Raw genomic sequence first — 26,390 nt, 5'->3', positions numbered from 1 at the left:
TGGAGAGGGTAGCAGTCAGCCTATAGTATGGGTAGGGAAACTAAGGCCCAGGGGCCACATCTGACCCAGTCGCCTTCTAAATCTGGCCTGTGGATGGTCTGGGAATCAGTGTGTTTTTACATGAGTAGAATGTGTCCTCTTATTTAAAATACATGCCTGGGTTATTTGTGGGGCATAGGAATTCGTTCACCCCCCCCCCCCCAATATAGTCCAGCCCCCCACAAGGTCTGAGGGACAGTGGACCAACCCCCTGCTGAAAAAGTTTGCTGATCCCGAGCCTATAGGATCTGAACCACATGCCCTTCCCAAAGACGGTGTTTGGGGCTGAAATGCTTCAGCAGACGTTGAGCTTAGCAATGATTCCCTGCTTGGAGGAGCATGGTTTATTTACCGTTGAATGCAATCACACAGAGACTCAGTTCAGGAAAACACAAAAGCTAAGTTTATTAAAGGAAATGCATGCTTGATAGGAAAGGTTTTTGTGGAGATGAAAGGAATTATGTCTGCCTTTTGCTCTCAGCAGGAGAGAGACACAAAGATGTTTCCTTACCCAAGGTAAAGGTAAAGAAGTGGGAGGATGCAGGAAGTGAGGTCAGCAGCCCTGAGAGCATTGGTCTTGCATCTGAGCAAAGGTGACCATGGGTCAGAAAGACAGTCTAGGAATGACAGAGGTTCTCCTTTCTCCCTATGTGACTACACAATCCTTCAATACAAGCCAGAGTTGCATTCCAGCACTTCCAGTCACCAATCTGGCCCAAGCATGGCATTACCCACATGGTAGAAAGATTTCAAATGTTCCCTCCCATCATGCCAAGTGTCAAGAACAGGAATTGCCTGTGCTTTGATCTGGTGTTGTTGGGCTTCTGGGTGGGCACCTTCCCACTTGCTCACATTGTATAGCCTCCCCTGGCTGCAACCTTTGACTGTGATGATGACCTACTTGTTTCTCTTCGCCTCCTTTGGGCTGCTGTGCCCAAAATCAATTCTGATTTTTACACTCTCTTCCTTAATCTGCACACACACACACACACACACACACACACACACACTGTTGTAATTTATGTCCATCCAAGCTATGCCTCTAGTGTTTAAAAGTGCAAGCTTCTCCCTCCCTCTGACTCTCTCTGCAAATAATTAAATAACATGTAATATCTTTAGTCACCCTGGAGTGAAGCTGACATTTCCCCCTGTAGGATCCCCTGGAAGGGACAGGGAGATGTTAATAGGTCAGCCAACTCTCAAGTAACACACTGCCAGTGTCAGGACTCTCTCGCTGTAGCAACCAGGCTGGCTGACAGCTCAATCTTTCCATGTTAATAGCAGCATCAGATTCATCCGCTGAAGAATCTTTTGTCTCTCTCTTTTTTTAACTCATGGGCCAGGGAGGGAATAAATCTGCCATCTGCTGACCTGAGCTGCGTCTGTGCTTTCCCAAGGAAGTGACGTTGCTGGGTCCTCAGTGTCCAGTCGCCTTCTGGAGTTCTCTAACACTGGCAAGACCTCATGTGCTCCTGAAGCTGCTTTTAGTATGAAAGGGGAGGGGAAGCCATTCCACAAAACTCTCAAGGATCTGTTTCTGCACCCTAATTATAGCTGCCCCCTGAGTATGTTCATGGCACGAGTGCAGGGTTTTTTATTGGCTCCCCCTGCCCCGAAGCATTGGTCCAACTTTGGTACTGTCTTGTGTACTGGTAGAAGAACAAGACCCCCCTGCTTCCACCCACCCCCCGCTCTGTCAAGGCGCACACACAGGCACACACACCCTGCAAAAGTGCCAAGGGGTACCAGATAACAAGTTAGCGCCCAAATCACTCGGCTGCACTCTAATTGGTTGTGAGACTTTGAGGACATGGTCAGGCCGAGGAGGCACTCTCCTTCTAGGAAGGGGATGGAGAGAGGCTTTATCTGGCTGGACAGATCCCTCTTAATTGAGCAGATACTTCACATTTGCAAACAGATGGCTCCTTTGCATCAATTATTTCTTATCTGTGTAACAGGGATGATTTTCTGACAGATAGCAAAGGGGAGGGGGGAGAATGAGGAGAGTGAAAAATGCAAAACACAACAGCCTTCCTTCATTCCTCCTCCCTCAGCACAGTATTGCCTTTGTGTCTGCTAATGTCTAAAAGTGTACACCATTGTAGAGGGGCAGGGGTAGATTTCTCCAGTGGGTTCCTGTAAGTTTTTTAAGCAACTCTCTTTGGTAGAGGGGGGTCTTTCGCAGTCTTCAGTCAATGATACTAGGATCCTGCATTATTCCTGGAATGCATATTGGAGGCTCTTCACTTAGGAATAAAGGGTGTGTTGTACAGTTCAATATTTAGCTACAATTGGCAGTGTACTCTTTCAGAAGCAGATCATACTCTGGGTTCTATCCAACTAACATCTACTCAGAGTAGACTCATTGGATTGTATCCAAGGTTTTTCACACTCAGCGTAGACCCATTGAAGTGGATGGACATGGCTAATTTAGTTTCATCAATTTACCGTAGTTTCGTCAATTTAAGTGTGTCTACTTTGAGTAGAACATACATTGGATAAAACCCTCAGTTCCTTCTTCCTTTTCTCATGAGATATTTTCCATATTGCTAACCATATTTGTTGTACTGTAAAAGGTAAGTGTTTGCTATCTTCCAAACTTGTTCCAATTTGAATGTACTTTGCTTAAAATGTGGGCTGAATGAGGTCTGACTAGTGCTCCACTGGGGGCTATCAAAGAAAGTTCAGTTGTATGCAAAAATATGGCGAGGCTTTATAAACGCTTATCGTAGGAATCATCATACTCAAAGCATCTTTGACAATATCTGTCCAACTTTATTGGAAAACTTTGGGGCAGCATCACTGTGTATTAAACACAGGATACTCACACTGCCCTAACCTCAGTGTTGATGTTTTATCTACTTCACAGGGTAGGGGTTGCATCACTTCTGCACTGTATACCACCTGGCACATTGTTGATGCTAAAAAAGTATTAAACTAGGAAATCAGCTGAAAAGATATTTGTCAACTTTAGCTCAAATGAAGGGGAGGACAATATCTCAGTGGTTTGTGTGCAGAAGGACTTGGGGTCAAACCCTTGCATCTCCACTTAGCATAGGAACATAGGAAGCTGCTTTATACTGAAACAGATCACTGGTCCATCTAGCTCAGTGTTGCCTACACTGACTGGCAGTGGCTTTCCAGGGTTCCAGTCTCTCCCAGACCTACCCAGAGATGCCCAGGATTGAACTTGGGACCTTCTGCATGCAAAACAAGCGCTGTACTGCTGTGCTATAGTCCATAAGGTAAAAGGTAAAGGTACCCCTGCCCGTACGGGCCAGTCTTGACAGACTCTGGGGTTGTGCGCCCATCTCACTTAAGAGGCCAGGGGCCAGCGCTGTCCGGAGACACTTCCGGGTCACGTGGCCAGCGTGACATCGCTGCTTTGGCGAGCCAGAGCCGCACACGGAAACGCCGTTTACCTTCCTGCTGGTAAGCGGTCCCTATTTATCTACTTGCACCCGGAGGTGCTTTCGAACTGCTAGGTTGGCAGGCGCTGGGACCGAGCAGCGGAAGCGCACCCCGCCGCAGGGATTCGAACCGCCCACCTTTCGATCGGCAAGTCCTAGGCGCTGAGGCTTTAACCCACAGCGCCACCTGTGGCTTTAACCCACAAGCGCCACCTTGCTATAGTCCATAGCTGTCAACATTTCCTTTTTTAAGGGAAATTCCCTTATTTCAAACAGGATTCCTCACAAGAAAAGGGAAAAGTTGACAGCTATGCTATAGTCCCTCCCCAAAGAAAAGATCAGGGAGAGGTGATGAGAAAGAGCCTTCTGTGCCTGAGATTCTGAAGAGCTCATAGTTAGGTAGATCATATTAAAATAGACCAGAGGTAGCCAGCGAGGTACTCTCCAGAGATTGTTACATCAGCCCCAGCACCACAACCAGAATATCTGACGCCAAGCGGGTGACCTTCCGCAGGTGACAGCCAGGCAAGAACCAGCAATAGCAAGTGGCAGTCAGAGGAACTGCTTTCTTTCCTTTTGCTCATGCCTGCCTTCCTCTTGCATTACTTTTCATCAAACACTGCCTTCCCGAGGGTATCCGCTGGCCTACCCTGTTGTATGCAGCCAGAAAACATGATGTCTTCAGATCACAAGCAATTACTGAGTCGGCACTGCATCAAATGCAGCTTAAGCAGGGAGCACTCCTGGGCCACACACCCTTATTTGTACAACTTGATGGCAGAGGAACTGAATGCATTCAAGAGCATTTTTCTGTTTTTCTCAGAAGCCCAGGGAAAATACTAGGAGGGAAATCCTGAGCCTGGGGCTTGCTGGAACAAGTCTGATTAGCTGAGGTGCAAAAATCCACCCTGTGTTTTCCAGCATTCTGGCTTGAGGCAGGAGCAGCAGTGCCCTTGCTCTCTCTACATCCTAGTAAACAGATTGGCAGCCTTCCCAGATAAGGGCACTAGTTAAAAGCCGGTGTGGATTCTTGCCTTGAAGTGAGGCTGAAGCTATGATGGCTGTGCTTTGCCCAGTCTTTTCCAGCAAGGCAGCTGCTGCAGGGACACAGGAAGCTGCATCTGAAGCCCTGCTGGGGGGCGGGCAGGGGATGTGGCAACTCTGCATCCTTCCCCCCAACCCCATGAACAAACAAAGCAGTGAATGCAAAAAGCTAGAAGTTTAAAATGTGTTCCATTTATTGGGGTGGTTAAATGAACCCCCTGATTTAGCAGTTAAGAACTGTGGTCCTTGCTTCACACTGGCCTCTATTGATACAAGTCCTGGGTCTTTAGTTCAAAACAATTACACTGGCCTGTTTGGCTCTGTTGCTATTACTGCTTTCCTAGGGCACTTTTCTGCTGGGACTCTTCTTCTTTGCTGTGTCCAAAATGCCTAAGGGCTGCCCACTAGGCCTGTGGGAGACATGGGAGACTTCATGTTTAATTAATCCGTGATCAGAGCCTAATATACGTTTAATTGCTTGCTGATTACATATCGCTGAGTGCTGCATCCATTAGCAGGCCAGCAGTGCTAATAACTAATCATCATTCCCAGTACTTCAGTCCCTCTTCATCCAGAGTGTCCCAAGCTCCTCCTCCTTAATTAACCCCCTCCCCTATGGCAGCTCCCCACTGAGTGTTCATTTAGCATAGGAGAGACATGCTGCTGTTGTAGAGGGGGTGGGTGGTGTTCTAGCAATAGCATAAATTGTTGCTATGAGAAGAAGGAAAGGAGAATGAGACAAGCTGGGGGCCAGTTGGTTGGCTGTGTCCCATCGCTGAGGGACAATTTGTAAACATGTAAAACGGGCTCTGCTTCATGGAGAACACCCATCTAGCCCAGAATCCTTGTTTCCCAAAGTGGCCAGTCACATGCCTTTGGGAAACCCATAAGCAGGGCTACTCCTGCTGTTGCTCCCCCTCCCCCAGCTAGCATTCAATGGAATTCTGCCTCCAACTATGGAACAGAGCCACAGAGGTTAAAGCAATAACCAAAAGACACCCAATAAACCAGCCCGCCCCCTGCTAGACCCTAGCCATTCTGACAGACCTCACTGATGTATCTGACCCCCACTGTTAAAAACTATTTAACCCAGTTGTCATCACCAGATGTTGTGGCAGGGAGCTCCAGGGTTGTTTGCAGACATCCTCTTGAGGGGGTAGAGCTTTTCAGCCTACACAAGTCTGCACTTAGCAAAGAGTTTCTCTTCCCTAGCCTTTAGCAGCACCAAGCTACTCACACAAGTGTTTATAAAAATGTATCATATTAGGTATAATTGCCTTTAGGTCAAGGACTCCTGGATGGTTAAGTTCAGTCAAAGATGACTATGGGGTTGCGGCGCTCATCTTGCTTTCAGGCCGAGGGAGCCGGTGTTTGTCCACAGACAGCTTTCCGGGTCATCGGGCCAGCATGACTAAACCGCTTCTGGCACAACGGAACACCGTGACAGAAACCAGAGCGCACAGAAACGCCGTTTACCTTCCTGTCACAGCGGTACCTATTTATCTACCTGCACTGGCATGCTTTCAAACTGCTAGGTTGGCAGAAGCTGGGACACAGCAATGGCAGCTCACTTCGTCACGGGGATTCGAACCACTGACCTTCTGATCAGCAAGCCCAAGAGGCTCAGTGGTTAAGACCACAGTGCCACCCACGTCCTAGTTGCCTTTATGATGAGTGGGCTGTGTGGGAGGGACGGCTTGTAATTGTAGAGGACTAGGTAGGTAGGTGCTCTGGTCCATGGGGTCACAAAGAGTTGGACATGACTCAACAACAACAAGAACAACGTAGGACATATCTCTGTGCCCACAGATATTTGCACATGTCTGTCTGTGGAGCTCAGGCACCCTGGGTCAGGGCTGGAGGGCAGATTTTGCTTTTGCTGCAATAGTATCCTCCCAGTTTCTCCATAAGATGAATGGGAACCACATGGAGAAAATGAAGCTTTCTGTGTTTCCAGGGGCACCATTAGGGGGCTGACAATATCCTTGTTTCCTGTTCCTGGTGACCTTAGCCATTGAGAATGAAGCTTGCAGCTTCATTAGCATAACCCCACCCTTCACGTGCATAACCACGTGTATGTGTTTTTGTTGTTGTTTAGTCTGTTTAGTCGGGTCCGACTCTTCGTGACCCCATGGACCAGAGCATGCCAGGCACTCCTGTCTTCCATTGCCTCTCACAGTTTGGTCAAACTCATGCTGGTAGCTTCGAGAACACTGTCCAACCATTTCGTCCTCTGTTGTCCCCTTCTTCCAGTGCCCTCCATCTTTCCCAGCATCAGGGTCTTTTCCAGGGAGTCTTCTCTTCTCATGAGGTGGCCAAAGTATTGGAGCCTCAGCTTCACGATCTTTCCTTCCAGTGAGCACTCAGGGCTGATTTCCTTAAGAATGGAGAGGTTTGATCTTGCTCTGTGTGTGTGTGTGTGTGTGTGTGTGTGTGTGTGTGAAAGAAATATGTAAAGGGAAATAGACAGTTTCTATGAGGCATTCAGAAACTTCTATGTTTTCTTAGTTCCTCTCTTATCCTAAGAAATGACTTGCCACACAGATGTAGGAAGTTTTTGTGTCTAAGCAGGGATTTGAGCTGCATTTCTCCAACATCTGCACTAAGATTGCCAGACCCTCACATGTTTCAAAGCAGGTCATATTCCCCTTACATTAACCCTTTGGGGCATGTTGTACTGAAAAGTGTGCAGTATGAGTGTGTGTGTGCCCACCTTTTAAAATAGTTTGACTTGGTAGCAACAAGCATGCCACCCACTTTGAACCAGATAACTCATAGCCTGGATCTGTATTAACTCCCTAATTACATATTTACACACCTGGTGTATGTTACGTCGCAAGCATGCATCCACTCTCCTCATGACTTGTGTAATCTTTCCATTGGGATACCTGTATCACACTTGTTTTTCTGCAAAGCTAGAAGGTCCTGCACTACAGGTTAGCATGCAGTAAGGGGAAGGGGGCTGTTATGTCTTTTGAATGTTCAGTTCAGTTTCCCTTCACTTCTAGCTAAACACTGGCCAACCTACAATTGACTCATTTCCTTAACAGTTGAAATCTCTCCAAATACTTCCCTTAAATAACCTTCCCACACCTCTCTAGCAAGCAAAAACATATATCACTATTTTAAAGGAGCCAAGAAGCCAAAATGGAAGGATGTTAGTTCATCCAGGGTAGGGCAGAGTAAATTCTACACCAATAATAGTTTAATTCTATGACCTATATATAGAAGGTGTGCTAATCTGCATAGGTATGCTTATTTTGCCTAAATCATTGTTTCTACTCATTAAGGAGATGAGCAAAGAGTTGGATAGGTGGTAGCCCATGTTAGAGCAGACACAATGAAATTAAGGTACATGGCTAATTTAGGCCTTATAATTTCAGTGGGTCTACTCTGTGAATAACAGCCTTCCTTATGGCTTCTGAGGCTTTACTAGACACTGCCCCCATACTTTCAAATGTATCTTCACTTTCCTGTCCTCAGGGCTAGACATATGGTGTGTGTTTTACTTTTTTAAAATAAAAGTTGATGAAATTCTGGTGAAGTTGAATGCTTATATTTAGGGGTGTGGGCAGCTGAGGGACTGATTAGTGGTGGCCTTGTGGAGGTTCCAGACAGAGTTGGGATCATGTTTAACTAACATTTGCTCTATATGTGAAAACTTTCTAGAAAGGAAAGTGGTCAAGATCTCAATCCCAAATTGGAGTATTTTAACACAGGGGTGGGGAACCTTTGGCTCTCCAGATGACATATGAATCCCATCAGGTGATTGATAGGTGGGCAGCCCCCACCCAGCTGTCAAGCCTGGCCTGCAGAGGTGGGGCAGATCCAGTTTCTTATACTTGATCTAGCTGATCATTGTTGGAGGCAAAGCATTGGGCAAGGTGGAACTGTTGGTTTGGTCCATCAAGTGCAGCTTCTTGCACCACAACAGGTCACCTGGAGCTCTTGCCATTCGGGAAGCATCATTCCTTGCATCATTCATTTCCCACAGGCATCTGGATAGCCACAGTGAGAACAGGATGTTCAGCTAGATGGGCCATTGGCCAGATCTAGCAGGCTCTTACATTCTTACAAAACTGTGACAAAGAGCATGGTCTGAAGGCATACAAACCATTAACCTTGCTGAAACTAAGCTGGTTCAGGTCTGGTTGGTGCCTGGATTGGAGGTTGCTTAGGAATCCTATGTATGCCTCCTTTAGCCCAATCAGCAAACAAAGGCAGGATATCAGTGACTAAACACTGCCACTTGCTTTCCAATTAAACTTGGGGCTGTGGCATTTTTCTTCATCTTTTAAGGATAATCAGTCTCTAGGAATGATTTGTACAAGAGACAAGCAGACTAGATCTTCTTTAACAAGCCCTGGGGAACTAAAGCATCACCTGGGTCCTTCTTGAGCTCTCCTCCTCAGTTCCAGGATGAGGGTGACCTGTGTCCAAGCTGCTGGTCATGCCCAGGCAGCTGTGTGGAACACTGCCAGTTGGGAGTCAGTAAGTGCTGCCACTCAAAAGGCTTGTGGGATTTGCTGAGCGCCAGTGGTTGGTGTGGGGCATTACCATATGGTCCCCATAAATTAAACCGTTCCAGGAAACAAATGGTAGATTTATACGCCTTTGCTCGTATGTGTGCCTCATTGAACCTAAGAGGTTTGCGACGGAGCTTGCACGCGCCATTCATCTTATTTAGCTGCCCTGGTTTTAGAGGACTAATCCTTAAAAAAAAATTGGATCAACATTAAAAAAAAAAATCCTTTCTACATGTCAACCCGAGGCCTGTACGCTCATAAATCAGCACGGAGAGGGGAGAGGCAATAGCAGCGTGGAAGAAGGGGGAGTTTACACCCTTTGGGGGACTTCAGACTGTCACAATTTTTCAGGAGGGATTCAGACATATGCTGTAACTTGAAGTTTGCACATTTTAAGTGGTTTAAAGTGCTGTTTCCCAACAAATTTATTTACATCCCACCTCCCCCCCCCCCCCCGGGAGCTCAAGGTTGCATACCTGTTTAATCCCCACAACAACCCTATTAGGTAGGATAGGCTGAGAGGGAGTAACTGGCTTATGGTCATCCAGTGAGCTTCATGGCTGAGTAGGGATTTGAACCCTAGTCTCTCCCAGGCCCTAGTCCAACGCTCTATCTCATATACCTCACAGGCACACATACACACACATATATATACACACACAGTCATACCTCGGGTTACAGACGCTTCAGGTTGCGCATTTTCGGGTTAAGGACGCGCTGAAACCTGGAAGTACCGGAATGGGTTACTTCCGGGTAGAGATCATGTTCGCAACTCGAGCATCCACTGTGTTTCACACATACACACAGCCTTTTTGCGGTTAGTCAATTGACAGGGAAATGCTTTGAAAGGTGTGGGATGAATGAATGATGAAGATGAAGATGAATTAGCACCATGCAAGCAACTTTGGAAGAATGCTGATTATCATATAACCACCCTGTAAACAAATCAGAACAAACGCTCATTAAAAACCAGACACAGTCTAACCACCACATAAGCTTTGTGCAAGCAAATAAGAATGAATTCTAAATAAAGAGGTCATCTGGAGGTGCCCTTTATTTGTGTGGCTCACATTTCAGGGGCGTATCCCCTGTCCACCCGTCTTGGGTTTCAGATCCTCTGTCCTCTACATGAAAGGCTCATTTGTACATTTGTGGGGGTGTTCTCTCTACTATGCTGTTGTGGTTGGAGCAGTTAATTTTAGAATGTGAGGTGTTGGAACTTAAGAGAGGTTTTTTTGGGGGGGGGACTCCCTCTGCTGGAAGTCAGAACACTATGTACTCATAATGACAATAATGATGATGATACTAAAAATAAAAATTTACAGAAGAACTCTGTTGGATAAAGCTAGAGGCCCATGTAGTCTAGTATTCTTTTTCTCAAAGTGGCTAACTTGTGGAAAGCCTGAAATCAGGTACACAGCAGTACACATCCTTTTTAAAATTAGTAATATCTAGATTCTGCACCTACAAAAAAGCATGAAAAACATGAAAAAAACAAATTTACAGTGGGCGCAAGTTGTGCTAATTAAGTACATGTGCACAATGTGCTGTATCTGTTTTGTGTTATTTATTTTCTGCAGTGTTTATTAAGAATTTTTGAATACTGTATGTAGTAAATTAATCTGTATAATTTAATGTGCTTCAGACAGATATGAGGCAATGGTAAGAGCAAACTTCGAAGCCTTTCTTTGCAAACATAAAGGCTAGAAAGCTGAAAATGTTACACAGTTGATTTCTTTGCCCAGAACAGTAGTACCTTGGGATAAGTACTTAATTCGTTCTGGAGGTCTGTTCTTAACGTGAAACTGTTCTTAACCTGAGATACCACTTTAGCTAATGGGGCCTCCCGCTGCTGCTGCGCCGCCGGAGCACGATTTATGTTCGTATCCTGAAGCAAAGTTCTTAACCTGAAGCACTATTTCTGGGTTAGCGGAGTCTGTAACCTGAAGTGTATGTAACCTGAAGCGTATGTAACCTGAGGTACCACGGTACAGTGGTACCTCTAGTTATGAATTTAATTCATTCCGGAAGTCCATTCTTAACCTGAAACTGTTCTCAACTAGAGGCGTGCTTTCACTAATGTGGCCTCTTGCTGCCACTGCGCCACCAGCACACAATTTCTGTTCTCATCCTGGGGCAAAGTTCTCAACTCAAAGTAACTGTTCCAGGTTAGCAGAGTTTGTAACCTGAAGCATTTGTAACTCGAGGTACTACTGTACCACATGATTCATGCTTGTGCAGAATTGTAGCACACACAGAGCCAATCTTATTGGGTGCGAGGGGGGGGGGCGTAAGTAAAAGGATGTCACTATTTAGACTCAAGCTGACTTTGAAGGAAGGTGGAACAAGGACTGGCTGGAGCAGGTTGCACCTCTTTGTTGCTCTCACTTCAGCCTGGGCTGCAACACCCGCTTTCTTCCATCTGCAAAGCCACACAGGACAGGACTGGGTTGTTTTGCTGACAAGTTGGCTGTGCCCCAAGACCATACTGGCTTCAGACAGTCTAAAGTGGAGTGAGAGTCACAGGACAGGTTGTGCACCTTCAGACATCACTAATCCAGCTTTATTAGTAAACCAACCATAATAATATATTCAGTCAAGAACAGTGCTGTACAGAAGAATTCCACACTGAGAACCAGTTCACATTATTTTTGCTCAGGCCACTCAGACTTTGCCTCTTCCCATTCCAAGCTCAAATGTTGCTTTTGTGTCAAGCAGCCCATTTTTACTATCCCATCACTAGCACAGATTGCAAATTTTGCATGCAGCTGTGCTACCTTATTGTAAAGAAGGTGTTCATAGGCAAGCAGAGAAGCAAGCTCATTTTGCAACGAGCTGCTCAGGGAAGAGTCTCACTGTTTACTGCTTTGGGGTGCTTAGGTTGCTGCTGATGCAGTGCAAATGTTTTGTGCTACAGACAGTACCTCACAATTGGTTGTGCATAAGTTAGTCTGATGGGTTTGGCAGATGCAGATACTGCCTAAGAACATGCAATGTCTTGCACATTTTTAGCTTTTTGGTTAAGATATGTGCTTTGGTTCCTACCCTTTTCCTCAGATCATTCCCTCCCAAGCATTCATCATTTAGCTGAGTCTTCCCCAACCTAGTGCCCTTCAGATGTTTTCAGTTCCAACTGGCACCAGACCATTCATTATCCTACTCTTAATCTCAGGGTTGTGGGTTCAAGTCCCACATTGGGTAAAAGATTCCTGCATTGCAGGGGGTTGGACTATATGACCCTTGTGGTCCCTTCCAACTCTACAATTATATGATTCTATTCTGTTATCCATTAGGGAATGCTAACTAGAACTGAAGGAAGTTGCACTTCTGCAAGGCCACCATGCAGAAGAAGACTGGCCTAGGTCCTGACAGGAAAAACCTGGAGCCCCATGGACAGCAAACTCCTGCTCATGGTAGAACTGGCTCAGAACCAGTGTGCTGTTCCTTCTCAGCTGGCACATGCAAGCTCAAGCAAAAACAAATGGCCCCTCCAGAGTGGTGTTTTTATGTGTGGGTGTATTCTGCAATATGTCATTTAAGCAATAATAGTGTGGTGGATTTATACAGGCGTGTCCACATTATCATTCCACTTTGTAAGTTGTTCTGCAGTGTTTCCCCAATGTTGCTGAATTGTTGGTATCTGAAGGGGCACGTTAGACTATATATAGCACAGCAAAAGCGGGGGTGGGGGGGAGGATGAAACACATTTGACTCCTGAATTGGGGAGGCCCATTTGACATCAACATGAAATGGAGCCTTTAGTGTGATCAGCCTAGTCCTGTTGAATGATCTGCTAGTATAGATTCAGCAGGTGCCTTCTGTTTCAACCTTTAAATGCCTGCTGAAAATGTTTTCCTCTTTCCATAATACTTGATAGTCTGTGATTTAATTTTTTTTACATGCTTTAATTATAGATTCTTTTAATGATATACAGCAGTATATAAATGGTTTCCATAAATAAAGAAAATGTATGTTGTGAAAGGTTACATGATTTCAGCAGGACGTTGCAGGACTTACACAGCATTGAAAGTGGGATTGCCTGTGACTGCCCCAATACCATCATGAGCACAAATCATGAATGCACCATAGAAAGAATGCCTGGAAGGGCCCTTATTTACCTCCTGTCTTGGAAATCTTGTGTGCTGACCCCCACCAGTCCATGTGTATATGGTAGGACTTGTTTTCAGAGCTGATTTTCTGTACTGCCTGGAAGGGTCCCTCATGTTTTTTATTCTCCTTTTATTCCAGGCATCTGCTTTTCCTCTAGAGGCACCTGCTCTGAAACTAGTTGCCAGTGAGGCTGCCCAACGCCCATCGGGCCCCGTGGAAAGCACAGCTGTGGGGAACGGAGCTGCTCAGGATTACAGGGCTGGTTTGGATGTGGAGGGTGCAGCTCAAACAGCTACAAGTAAGCACTGCATTCCTTGTTTCAGTTGGGAGTGTGCTTGTTTGTGTGTGTCCAATAAATCCATTCATACATGTGGATAAGTGAGGAGTGGCACAAGGTAGAACTCAATGTCGGGTGTGTGTAGCAATGGGGTTCTGTTCAGATGATCTTCTTATCTATGAGAGTAATGAGATTTCAGCCCACAATAAGTGATGCAAACCTGGCAGCAGTGGGTCTTTGAGTAGTCTTAATACAGGCTAATCTCAAGTTTGAGAGCCAGATAATGTGTTCTTCAGTTTGGCTTTCAATAAGTGTATCTTTCTATCATCTATCTATCTATCTATCTATCTATCTATCATCTATCTATCTATCTACACACACACACACACACACACACACACACACACACTTTTCCAGCTGACTTTTCAATGTGACCTGAAGCAGAGCTCCAGCTAGCATTCAAGAGCATTCACCAGCAGCCTGCTTTGACAGTGGTTCTCCTAGTGGTAAGGAACACAATACAGTCATACTTCAGGTTACATCCACTTCAGGTTGCTTCTTTTCAGGTTATGGACCACCAAAACCTGGAAGTACCGGAATCGGGTTACTTCGGGGTTTTGGCGGTTGTGCATGCGCAGAAGCGCTGAATTGCAAGCTGTGTGTGCACAGACGCGGGTTGCGAATGCTGTGGGTTGCGAACGTGCATCCTGCACGGATCACATTTGCAACCCGAGTGTCCACTGTAGCTTCTTAGTAAGGCTCTCCTTAAGGGAAATTTTTGAGCTCCTGTGCAATTCCTGCCAGGGCTTTGGGGGGGGGGGGGACTGTTGCATGAAGTTCCAGTTGCTGAGACCAAACCCAGATGTCCCAGTCTGCATGTAAAATATATTTTTCTCTCTTCCTTTCCAAGCAGTGACTTGCTGATAGGTCAAAGGAGGCCACTCCTGAGCCTTTGCTATCCCAAAGCTAGGTCTGGCTGAGTGCCATCTCCAGGGAATTTAACATCCTCCCTGGTCAGGAACTGCAGCATTCCTAGAGGAGGCGTTTCTTTCACTCTCTCTTACACACAGACACATGCTTTGCACCCCACCTTCCGGGCCTGTTCTGTGCTGAGAGTGTAGAGCTCCTGCTTGGATGAGGCATTGGCTTCCTCCTCCACCTGCTGTTATGAAAAATTGCAGGAGGAAGAAGCTAGCCCTCAAGGAACACAGGAAGTTGCCTTATGCTGAACCAGGCCATTGATTCTTCTAACTCAGTATTCTCTACTACACTGACTGGAAGAGGCTTTCCAGAGTTTCAGATGAGGGACATTTGCAGCCCAGCCTGGAGATGCTACTGGGGATTAAACTTGGGACCTTCTGCATGCAAATCAAATGCTCTACCACTGAGCTATGGCCCTTCCCAAAATGGCTTGGGCAGCCCTCCAGTTCAGCAAGCTGTGGAGTACTGGTGTCAGTTCAGCAGGGAGTCTGGGAAGTGAGTGACTGTGAGGCAGTCCTGATTGGCCACAGCTGAGGCCTCTGACCTTTGGAAAGAGCACGGGGAGAGCAGGGCCATGTGTTCACACAATACAATTGCTGTAATTTAGCAAAGGATTTATTAGCTCTCTGCTGCACTTCCTATAAGGGAACGCCATACAGAGGTCTAGGAAAAGCTTGTAGAGTTCCTTCTGCTTCCTTCTAGAGCCACCTGGTGGTGTCTTTCCAGAATAAGGGGTCAGGGAGGGTCTTTGGTAATTTGTGAGCTATTTACTGCCAGCCAGCTGGGAGCAGGAGCTGTGGTCTGGAACGGGCCATGTGAAGTTGCCTGTGTTAATTACCAGAGTCGCTTGGCAGACACACTGAGTAATGGCATGTTAGATGCCTGCTGTATTTCGTGCACCGACTCCTCAAGGCAAGGCCTTTGTGTTCCTGGTCAGGATCTTGGCTGGCACTCAAGGAGGGAGGAGATCTCAAAGCCCTGCCAATTGCAGGCGGGTGAGACAAGGTTAAGCACTGAGGTTGGCTGTGCCATGGGAGGTCTGCAACCCCCTCCTTTCTCCAGCAACTCACATGGCTCATCCTGACACATATTCCTCCAGAGAAGGAATGCAAGTGTGATGTGGGAGCTTATTGCCCTGTGCAGAAAGGGAGGTGTTAAGTTCTACTCAGCCAACTGATTGAAAGCAATGGACTTAAGCTACTCATGCTCATTAATTTAACTAAGTCTACTCTACTCTTGCTAGAACTAACAATGGCTACAACTCAAAATGTTTAGTACTGTATGAACATATGAAGTTTGGAGTGACAGTTTTATTTGGGAGTGTTAATAACTTACAAACTATGTGCTGTATTTCTTGTCCATATGTGTATGATAAACACACTGGGTCTAGTGTGCCTAAGGACTGTGCACATGGATGCATTTTCTATATAAAACATACTGCTCACAATTGCTTCATATATTTATAGTGGTACCTTGGGTTATGAACTTAATTCATTCTGAGGTCTGTTCTTAACCTCAGGCGCCACCACCGCACCACCAGTGCACAATTTCTGTTCTTATCCTAGGGCAAAGTTCTCAATCCAAGGTACTACTTCCGGGTTAGCGAAGTTTGTAACCTGAAGTGTTTGTAACCCGAAGTGTTTGTAACCTGAGGTACCAGTGTATACTAATACCACAAATGCATTCAACTCAGAAAATTAAGGGGGAGAAATTATAGACATAAACTTGCTCTAGATTAGTGAAGGTGGAAAGATAAAAGTCTGCTTTTGTACCATGTGAGAATTGCCGATAAGCACATTTGTTCCTTTCAATTTCACATATTAAACACACACAAACAAAAAATGGCAAGGGAGGGTGCTTGCAGAGTGTGCAGTCAGAACTGGGTGGTCTAGTTCAAGCAAGGATAGGAAGAGAGAGCGAGAAAGCCACTGGGGAGCACATCCTGGCAGCGGTGCAGAGCTGGGAGTTCAACAAGTGTCCTGAGGAAAGTTTATTAGAGCGTAACAACGTAAGAAGAGCCAGGAGGCTGAATCAGGCTAATAGACCATCTTGCCCAGCATCCTGTTCTCACAGTGGCTAGTCAGGTGCCTATGGGATGCCTACAAGCAGGAATTTTTACAGAAACTTTATCTTCAGGTGCCAGGCCTTTGGCTAATTAAACAGTCTATGGCCTTTTAAACTGGGGGTGGGGTATTGTTTTTGTTTCTTACTATGTCATGTATTTTTGTGTTTTTATTGTAAACTGCCCTGTGATCTGTGCCATCTGATGAAGGGTGGTATAGAAATTTAATACAAATAAATAAAAGTGTGTATTCAGAGGCATGCTATCTCCAAAAGTGGAGGTAGAACATAGCCATTGATTCTGCTGTGCTTGTCCTCTGACATTCCCCACCTCCTTCCCTTCTGGTTTTTAATCATTACTGCAAAAAGAGAACATTATCTATATACACTGAAAATATGAGACATTATTAATACCATGGAAAACACCCATTACCTGTTTAAAAAGCACACCATTATTTCCTTGGATTCCCCCTGAACTGATAGCAGGGAACAAACCTCTTGTCCATTTTGTGGGCCAAGAATGTAACAATTGTTTTAAGGTAAAGGTAAAGGGACCCCTGACCATTAGGTCCAGTCGTGACCGACTCTGGGGTTGCGGCACTCATCTCACTTTATTGGCTGAGGGTGCCGGCGTACAACCTCCGGGTCATGTGGCCAGCATGACTAAGCTGCTTCTGGCAAACCAGAGCAGCGCACGGAAATGCCGTTTACCTTCCCGCTGGAGTGGTAGCTATTTATCTACTTGCACTTTGACGTGCTTTCGAACTGCTAGGTTGGCAGGAGCAGGGACCAAGCAATGGGAGCTCACTCCGTCGCGGGGATTCAAACCACTGACCTTCTGATTGGCAAGTCCTAGGCTCAGTGGTTTAACCCACAGCACCACCCACGTCCCTAAAATAATTGTTTTAGTACCTGTTTAATTAGATTATTTGGGAGAGAGGGAGAAAAAGAATCTATATTCCCAGGAGGGTAGCCTTCTTAGTCTGTTGTAGCAAAAACAAGAAAGAGCCTTGTGACATCTTAAAGGTGTAATCTGTGAATAAATGGAAGTTTCATCCTGAAGCATATTATGTCCATTTTCCCAAGCCTAAATCATACTGTTGCTTGATAGGGCGGGGGCTGAGATTGATCAAGCTTCCTCCAGTGCACAGCTTGGCATCTGTGATGGTTATGACTATGTTCTACCTGTACTGCTGGAAGGCATCTTGCCTCTGAATACCACTTGCTGGGAATCACAAGTGGGAAGTGCTGTTGCACTCATGTATGGGCATCTTGCTGGCCACTGTGAGTACAGGATGCTGGACTAGATGGGCCATTGGCCTAATCCAGCAGCCAGGCTCTTCCTATGCCCTTATGAAACATCTCCTGGTGAGCTTGGGTGACTGGTTTTGTTCCCCAAGTGCAACTCTGCAAGAGTTAGAGAGGGCACTAGATAGTCTGAAAGGGTTTTGTGTCAAGATGCTGCAGAATGTTCCTGCATTATTTCCCTGCTCCTCATGGGGATCCCCTCTTACCTTGGAGGCACAAAACATCAGTTACAGGTGGCCATGTGGTTTTCTGTTTCTCCAGCAGGTGGCTGGTCAGCGGACTGAGTAAATCATCATGCAAAGTTTTCCAGAGCAGCCATGCCCCCCTCCCCCTTCCCCAGGTCTGCTTATCTCTGTAGGCTCAGCAGCAAGGGGAAGGCCCCTGCCATTTTGGCCTTTTGTGCTTCCTCAAGTCCTGGGATCAGGCATTTGTTTAAATGTCGAAAACCTCTTCCAAGTAGCACTCAAGGCAAATTACAATGATTCAGAATACAGCATAAAAAGCACAGAAATTGTTAAAGGCTCCGTCTTTACCACCCAAATGAGCTGCATGGCCCTTGCATGGTGGACTTTCTTGGATTGTTTGGGGGTCACTGACTAAAATCTTTACTGGCTGAAATTCAGCCTGCCTCCTCTTGGCCTGCAGCAGTTCCAAACCCCACCTGGCCAGCTGTATCCAGAATACTCCTTTCCCCCACCCCATGTAAGTCACAGGGGCCTATCTTTAGGCAGGCAGAGTTAGTGGTGGGACATCTACTATGATTGGTGCCCTCCATCTGATTGAGACTACTATCGGCCCCAGGTTGCCAAAGGCTGATGGAGAATTTAATCTCTCAGGTCTCTCTCCTATTTGTTCTCCACATCCTCGGCCTTCAACCTCCTACTTCCTTGCGGGGTAGAGAAATGGTGCTAGGCCACATCTCTTAAAAGTGCTAATTAAATGAGGAAGAAGAAAAAGGAGGACATGTTCCGGAGCATGTGCAGAGTTTATTCTCCTCAACCTTCAGTATCCACAAGTCTCCCTCCTGCTCCCACCTGGGGATCGAATACCAGTTTTAATCCCAGCGCCCCCCTCACTCGTCTGTCTTGGGAGCAAGTCCCGCTGGTGGGGTTGCTTCCAAGTCGGCCATGCCCAGGATTGGGTTGGAAAGCTACACTTCTGCGCAGGTTGACTTGGGAACAAGTCTCCCGCTGACATTCGTTGGGGCTTTACTTCGGAGTAAACACGCCCAGGACTTTTTTTGGGGGGGGCGGGGGTGAGAGGATCCCTCCTGGCGGGTGGGAGCCACCGTGGGCGCCGAAGCCCCTCCTCCCCAGAGGCAAAATCGCTCTTCCCCCCGCTCCGCACGTGCTCCCCCGGCGGCCTTTTCCGGGAGGGGGCTTGGCCAGCGGAGTTGCCGTCGCCCGGTTGGAGCCGGTGAGTCACTCGGTGGCTGCAGCTCCTGGAACAGGAGTAGCCCAGCTGGGCTGGGCCGAGCGGAGCCGCGGGCGGGGAGAAGCACCAGAAGCAGGAAGTGAGGCGGGGAGAGAGAGAGACACACACGCACACACACACGGAGCCCGAGCAAGCGAGCGGCTGAGCCCGGCGCTCCTCTGCCGAGAAGTTGCCTCCCCCGCCCCCCCCCGCCGCGCGCACTCCCGCCGCGCCCGGGGAAAAAAGTTTCCCTGGCCGGCCCCCTCGCCTTCGGCGGCTGGATGACCGCAGTGCCTCGCGAGGGTCTCGCCGCCGCCGCCGCTTCTGCTGATCCTGTTGTCCCCCGCCGGCTGTCCCCATGGAGGACAGGAGCCCCCGCTGGAGCGGCCGCCCGCCCATCATCGGTGAGTGCCGCGCTTCTCCGTCTCCTTCCTGCGCCCATCACCGCGGAGTTGGGGCGGGGGAGGCGCGCGAGGAGGCGGCTCCTGCTGCTGGCCGCCGCCGCCGCCACGGCTTCCTCCCTCCGCGGGAAGTTCAGCTTGTTGCTGGCTGTCTGGACTGCTGTGGATTTCGGACCGGGGGGTGGGTGGAGGAAACTTGTAATAGGAAGGGGGCGGGGGCTCAAGTCCCCGCGTGTGTGGTTGGCTGACTTCTCTCCCTGCCAAAGAAGGAGCTCTGTACATGCTCAGAGAGGTGAACTATTTTAGAACCATATCTGTGTAATAATGGCAAATAGGAGTCATAGTTGTTGTTGTTTTTTTTAAAGGGAAAAGGTTTGTGGAGTGGTATTATTGGTTGATAGTAGCCCTGATTTTTAAGGTGAAAACCTTTGTTTGGACCAAGCCCTTGGGCTGAAATCTCCCACTCTAACCTGGATGCACTTTTTATTGATACCAAAAGTGTGAGGGTTGGTTGAGGTTTCTCAGGGGTGACAGGAACACACTCTACAAGTGTTCTTTTTAAGCTTTTCTCCAGGCTTAGGGGAAAGTGGAATTGAAGCAGGTTCCATTGGACAGCCTTTTGGCTTGGTTGGGTTCAGCCTGAGGAGTCCTAGAATCAGTTGAATGTATTTTTGGGAAGTTTGGAGACAGCTGTGGTGGGTTAGCAGCATGAGATCTAGGCACATGGATTTGCCTGCTTTCGGGAGGCCATGCGAGAGAGACTGGCACAGTGCATCTTGGAGCATGTGTTTCTTCCAGCCTGCCTAGCTTCTCCATTCTGTTTGCTACCAAACTCCCATCCCATGGGATCTTAACCTCCAACAAACTTTTACAATATCTGTTAATCTAGGATACATTCTGTCACATAATGCTACAGAAGGCTTACCTTGTTAAAAAAGCTGATTAGCAACTTGTGTCCATTTTGTTATAACAAATTTAAAGTGCACACACGTAATGGGAATAGATTTTTAACATGCAACAACTTTTTTGCAAAGTCTCTGCTGAGTGTGTTCTTGTGGGAAAAAATGACACCCATTCTCAACTAGTGCTTTTGGGCAGTGTTAGAAACTCAAATATATAAGCTAGGTGCCAAATGGCACCTTAAATATAGGTTGCGGTCGCCACAACAGAATGTCTGTTCGCCAAGGGATTGGACTAGATGACCCTTGGGGTCCCTTCCAATGCAACAATTCTATGATCTCAACTACATTGCTTGACAGTAGCTTGCTCTTACAACAGTTCACTTGCCCCAGTATGCGAGAAGGAAAAGCTCACCCCTAGTGGAAATTGTATTAGTTTTTATTAAGGCAGGTTTTAAAAATATGCTTGCCAACCTGGCGCCCAGAAATCTTGTAGTCGTAATTGGACCCATGCCGAGAGCAAAACACACCTGGCTAATTTCTAACACTCCACCTCTGCTTGTGCTTATATCAGATGACTTCTAAAAGTCATGAAATGTTATGTCTGAACCAGTAGCAGCCCCCAGAAATTTGGGCATTTGGGGAAGTGGCTGGAGGCATGCAACCTACCAGCTTGGATGCTCGTGCTGTTGCACTTCTAACACTGAACTCCCACCCATCCCCGATTTGCCCACGTGTATCTTTGTGACTTGGAGAGGGAAGTAGAAATAGATTCTTATGCCAAAGAAAGATTAGAGGTGAGCAGATCCATTCATACAAGTATTTGAAGGTCTGCTTCATATTGATGGGGTGAATTTCTTTTCTTCTATTCCAGACATAGGACCAGAACCAGTGGGTTCAAATCATAAGAAAAAGGATTAAGATTAGGATGAACTTATTTTGCAGTGGAGTAGACTGTCTCAGAAAATGGGAGGCTCTCCTTTGTTAATAGTTCTTATGTAGAGACTGGATAGCCGTCTGCCAGGGATGGTGAAGTAGTGGATTCCTTGCATCACCAGGGTGTTGGACTAGATAACCTTTCCTTGCAGCTCTGATTCTGAGAAATGCTTCTGAATTTGCTGCTTAATATCTAAGAAAGGGGTAAACTCTGTTAAGTACACTTTACACATGTAAAGTAGTTCAGGAGTATACTTGTAAAGTTGAGACAACGATGCTGGGAGAGAGTTTGTTTTGATTCCTGTACCCGCTCTCCTCTTTAAAAACCAGTGCATTTCTAAGGCGGTTTACAATGTAAGCAATAAAACCAATTTAAAAGGAACATCATAAAGTACTTCAGCATATAAAAAGTTTTAAAACGGAACCTAAGAGTCAGCATAGAGACAATAAGACTTAATTATAAAAAGAACAAACAAGCAAAATTCACAGCATGTTTCAAAACAGCAAGAGAAGGACTTGGTGCCATTGCATGGATAATCCAGACAGCACAATTTATAACCTACCAAGCCTAATGGATATCACCAACCATGTGCCATGGTCTGTCAGTTGCTGAGCAACATCCTTGTTGTGTGGTCTTGGGTCAGCTGCACAACCAGGGAGAGCGCTATGGTACTCAGGTCCTGCCTGTGGACTTCCCTTTGGGGCATCGGTTGGCCAGAGATAGAATAGAATGCTGAAGCAGATAGGCCTCTTATTCTTAGGTTTTTTTGCCCCTGGTGGGCCACCACACGACTGGTGAATTGTAGTTAGCTTTCAGAGCAAGGCATTGTACAGGATTGGGGTAAGCAATAGAAGAATGCAGTACTTTCCCTCCAGGTGTGTGTGACTTGAATGAGTCTTCAAATATCACTGAGATTCATTAAAACCAAGAGGAAAGAGAAATACATTAAGAACATCCCACCCCCTTCTAAAAGCCCACAGAGATACTTAAAGGCCAAAGGCCTGGTTATAGAGGAATGTTTTTGCCTGGCGCCTGAAGATATGTAGCAAAGGCACTGGGCTAGCGTCCCTGGGAAGAGTATTCCACAAACTGGGGAGCCATCATATAAAAGGCCTGTTCTTGTGTTGTCACCCTCTGAACCTCTCCTGGACGGGGCAGCCCAGGGTGTGTCCTCATAGACCCATGTGTGTGTGTGGGGGGGATATACTTTGCCTGGCCAAAGATAACATGGAAAATGAAAAAGAGCAAAGACAGGTAGTAATGCACCTAGGAGGCCAAATTCCTGTGATGAAATCATCTTGCCCCCAAAACAACTTTATTTATTTATTGACATTAAGAAAGAGGCAATCTTCAGTGACACATGCATACTGCAATGCATTGTATGTGCAGCTGCCTTTGGAAACGGTCCAGAAATGCATATTACTCCAAAGCAGAGTGGCAGGGTTGTTAACTGGAATGGGACCATTTGATATTACAGCAGTGTTTTGTCATCTGCACTGGCTTCTAGTCTGTTTCCAGACCTTTAAAGACCATGGCAGCTTGGGGTCAGGTCAGAAGGATTCTGAAGTATCGCCCTGGACCTTAAAACCATCCTCAGTGGTTCTTTGCCTTTGCCTCTCATCCCCAAATGAGATGCAGAGGTGGTTACCAGGAAGGGGATCTTTTTAGTGGTGGCACCCAGCTTGTGTAATGCTCTTCCCAAAGAGGCTTGCCAGGAGCCTCCTTTGTACTGTTTTCAGTGCTAAGTGAATACCTTTTTTATTCTACCAGGCCTTTTAAATCCATTGATTTTTATTCTTTGCTGCTGGAGTTTTTATGCTGTTTTACATTTGCCCCCCCCCATGAGTTTATAATTGCTTGTTAAATGTTTTTATTGTTGTTGTAAAGCCGCCCAGAGAACTTTGTTACTGGGTGGCATTTGAATACTGTGAATAAATAAATAAAACCGGCTTCTAATGGGAAAGGACAAAGACTGAGACAGAAAGGGAGAATCTCCAGCCTCCCTGACAATGGGACTTGTTTGGAAGCAGCGTTGGGGCTATTAGCTTCCTCGCTTCCTCTTGTTTCGGATCGCTGGCTCTTGCTTTGAAGTGCACGCTGTCTCTGTTTTCACTGGCTTGCCTGGGAGAGATAATTAGAAGGGCCAGGACTTAATTATTTGCTCCTTTCAGCCTCCGCTCCATTTTATAACTTATCTAAGTCAAATAGAGGTGATTGCTACAGAAAGGAGCTCTGCTGTGTTGATAGAGCTTGGCTCTGGAGATCAACCTGGTGACTCCTGTGTACTTAGAACAGATCCAAATCTAGTGGGATGAGACTGGGAATCCAGACTGCTTTGCTTGTGGCTGGGTGACTTCAGATAGATAGATAGATAGATAGATAGATAGCTGTGCCTTGATTCACCTTCCAGTGCAACAGAGAGTGATGTTTACTGTTGTCTAAAACTGGTGGTATCTCTGCAGCTGTGGAGCTGGTAGAACAACGGATATTGGTTGAGAGTGAAGTTTGGGTCATTGTGCTCCTGATATGCATAATGTTGAAGGCCTTGCATCCTGATTTGCTCTTGCTTTCAAGGTTATCTTATCCAGCTTCTCTGCATTTCACCCTGGCTGTTGAAACATACCTCTTTGGTACTGCCAGTCCTGGGTCAGGCTTTCTTCTCCCAACACTGCCATGCCCCCACATCTGCAATACTGAGGCAGCGCCTTACCTTTGCATGCTTGACCTTTGTATTCTTGAGAAACCCGGTGATATCCTCTCTTAAAACAAATGAAAGCATTTTGGAAATATGTAAAAACAGAGAGAGAGCAATAGAAATTATATGAGATGTGTTTTTATCAATAGTCCTTATCAATCACTAGCTACCAGTAATCTAAATTATTTCAGTCACTTTTAACTTACTTTTCTGTGTTTGCACCTGACATGTTGCTCCTTGCCATCCTGCTCAGTAATGTGGAACATAGAAACCTACATGATTCCACACCATCCTAAGTTGGTCCATAAAAGCAGGGATGGGGAATACAGATAGATGTCAATTAACTATCCCTTCCATCACCATTGGTCATGATGGCTGTGGCCTGATGGGAGTTGAAGTCCAACTATACCTGAAGAGTTTCCCATCCCTGCATAAAAAAGCCTAAATTGATCCTTAAAAGACACTTCTTTTAACCTGATGTGTTTTTCCTGTTGTATGGCATTTAGGAGGTGCCAGTCAGTTAATGTCACTTGCTCCATGCTTTCCTGTTTCTCTTTTCATCCTTGCTGAAGGGTTTGGTTGGTGAAGTTGTTCATGGCAGCTTCCATTGCTATGTCCTGGATCAAATTTGAAAGCACTGCCTGTGACTCAGCAAGGAGATATAATAGTGTTGACCTTGGGGACAACAGAACGTGATGCCACAGTGCCTCTAACACTCGTGCCTTGCAATTCCTTGGGCAAAGAGGAACACCTTGGCATATCACCTGTGCCAGCAGCAGAGGCAGAGCCAGGCAGTACACATTAGCAAGGGAACAGTGTGTGTCTGCAAAGGTTAAAGGAAGCTGGCACTAGGAGTTATAGTGTTAAGGACCTCTGGCATCCTCAGTGCCTTTTCTTTGAAGTTCACAGCTGGCCAGTTTTAAATGTGTGTGTGTGTGTGTGAGAGAGAGAGAGAGAGAGAGCGTGCAAACGTCTGAAGGAAAATGAAATTATATGTAACTTTTTATTAATGTAACATTTATATATGTAACTGTATTTTGTAATATTTTGTTTAAGTTGTCTGCTGTTGCTTCAGTTTTTTGTATACTGCTTAGAGATATTTTTAATACATTAAGTGGTATCAAAATCAAATAATCATAAATCATAATAAAAAATGGCCTACTCCACTGTACAGAAGGTTTACATACACTGAGCATTTTTTTAAAGGATTTTAAAAATTACTGCTCAATCAAATGTGTCTTCTAGGCAGTTGACAATTTCAAATCACTAAACACAGAGGTAGGGAAGCTGTGGCCCTCCAAATGCTGTTGGACTCCCACTCTCATCAGCCCTAGCCAGCAGGACCAATAATAAGGAATGAGGACAGTTGCATAGGGCAGCCCTGTATAGGGAAGTTTTAAATGTTGGATGTTTTATTATGCTTTTGTATTTGTTGGAAGCTGCCCACAGTAGCTGGGGCAACCCAGTCAGATGGGTGAGGTGTTGTTGTTGTTGTTCCAACTATTCCCCCTCCCCGTAAAGAAAACCCTTCTATACTAACATATCACATTACACAGAGGCAAGTCCAGGTAGTCCACAGTATGGGAGCTGCAGCCAACTATGGTTCCCTGGCAAAAGTACCTGTTTGAATTGTGCATCTGCCAACACAGTATCATTACATTCACACATTACCTTTTGTGGGAGGGTGATGAATGCTGGAAAAAGCCAGTCATATGAAGCAGCCCACAGAAACATGCAGAACATGTCCTCCTTTGTGTGTGCACATGTGTGGTTATGTTAATCGTCCACTGATACCAGGTTGATTGGGACTGGTTCAGAACCATTCCAAGGATGCCTCTGCCACTGGAAATCAGAGAACTAGGAACCTTCTTCCCCTTCCATGTTTCCCAGGTTTGTTTATTTTATTGATATACCTCTTGATTGAAAACAGCAACAGTCACAAACAACAAAAAGAGTAAAAGGAAAAAATAAGCAAAATAAACTATTTAAAACATTAAAAAATTAAAATCAGTAATAAACTAAGAACAGATTAAAGCACATCAGCATTCTACATATCCAGGTAGACTTGTCTAAACAAAAATGCTTTTAACAGTACCCGTCATCTTTCCCTTGGGACTAAGCCTGGCAGGTACAGCTTGTGTGAGATGAGGCTAAGATTAGGCCAAACCAATGATGGCATCAGAGCGTGGCATCTTTGGAGAACAGGTATAACTTAGAGTACCTGCTTTGTAAGCAGAAGGTCCCAGGTTTAACTTAAGTCACCTTCTGGTAGGACTAGAAGTGTCTCCA

At 46.0% G+C, this 26,390-nt stretch overlaps 1 protein-coding gene across 6 annotated transcripts in view; it reads left to right on the top strand.

The window, feature by feature from the left end:
• Window positions 1-26,390, top strand: part of GSE1 (Gse1 coiled-coil protein) — a 443,607-nt gene that overhangs the window by 167,000 nt on the left and 250,217 nt on the right. For 4 of the 6 annotated variants that reach the window (XM_083752957.1, XM_083752946.1, XM_083752952.1 and 1 more), the window contains one exon: window positions 13,268-13,427. Coding sequence is in view for 5 of the 6 variants with exons in the window: in XM_083752946.1 (XP_083609072.1) it covers window positions 13,268-13,427 (160 nt within the window). In the remaining variant the exon portion in view is untranslated. Of the gene's footprint in view, window positions 1-13,206; window positions 13,428-19,093; window positions 19,574-26,390 lie in introns of those variants that run through there. The other 2 variants (XM_083752953.1, XM_083752954.1) reach the window with 2 other exon arrangements.

Source organism: Podarcis gaigeae (assembly GCF_964106915.1).
Source record: "Podarcis gaigeae genome assembly, chromosome: 8".
In the NCBI taxonomy this organism is placed as follows: Eukaryota; Metazoa; Chordata; class Lepidosauria; order Squamata; family Lacertidae; genus Podarcis; species Podarcis gaigeae.
The sequence above is the reverse complement of the archived record's forward strand: the minus strand, read 5'-3'. Positions and strand labels throughout refer to the sequence as shown.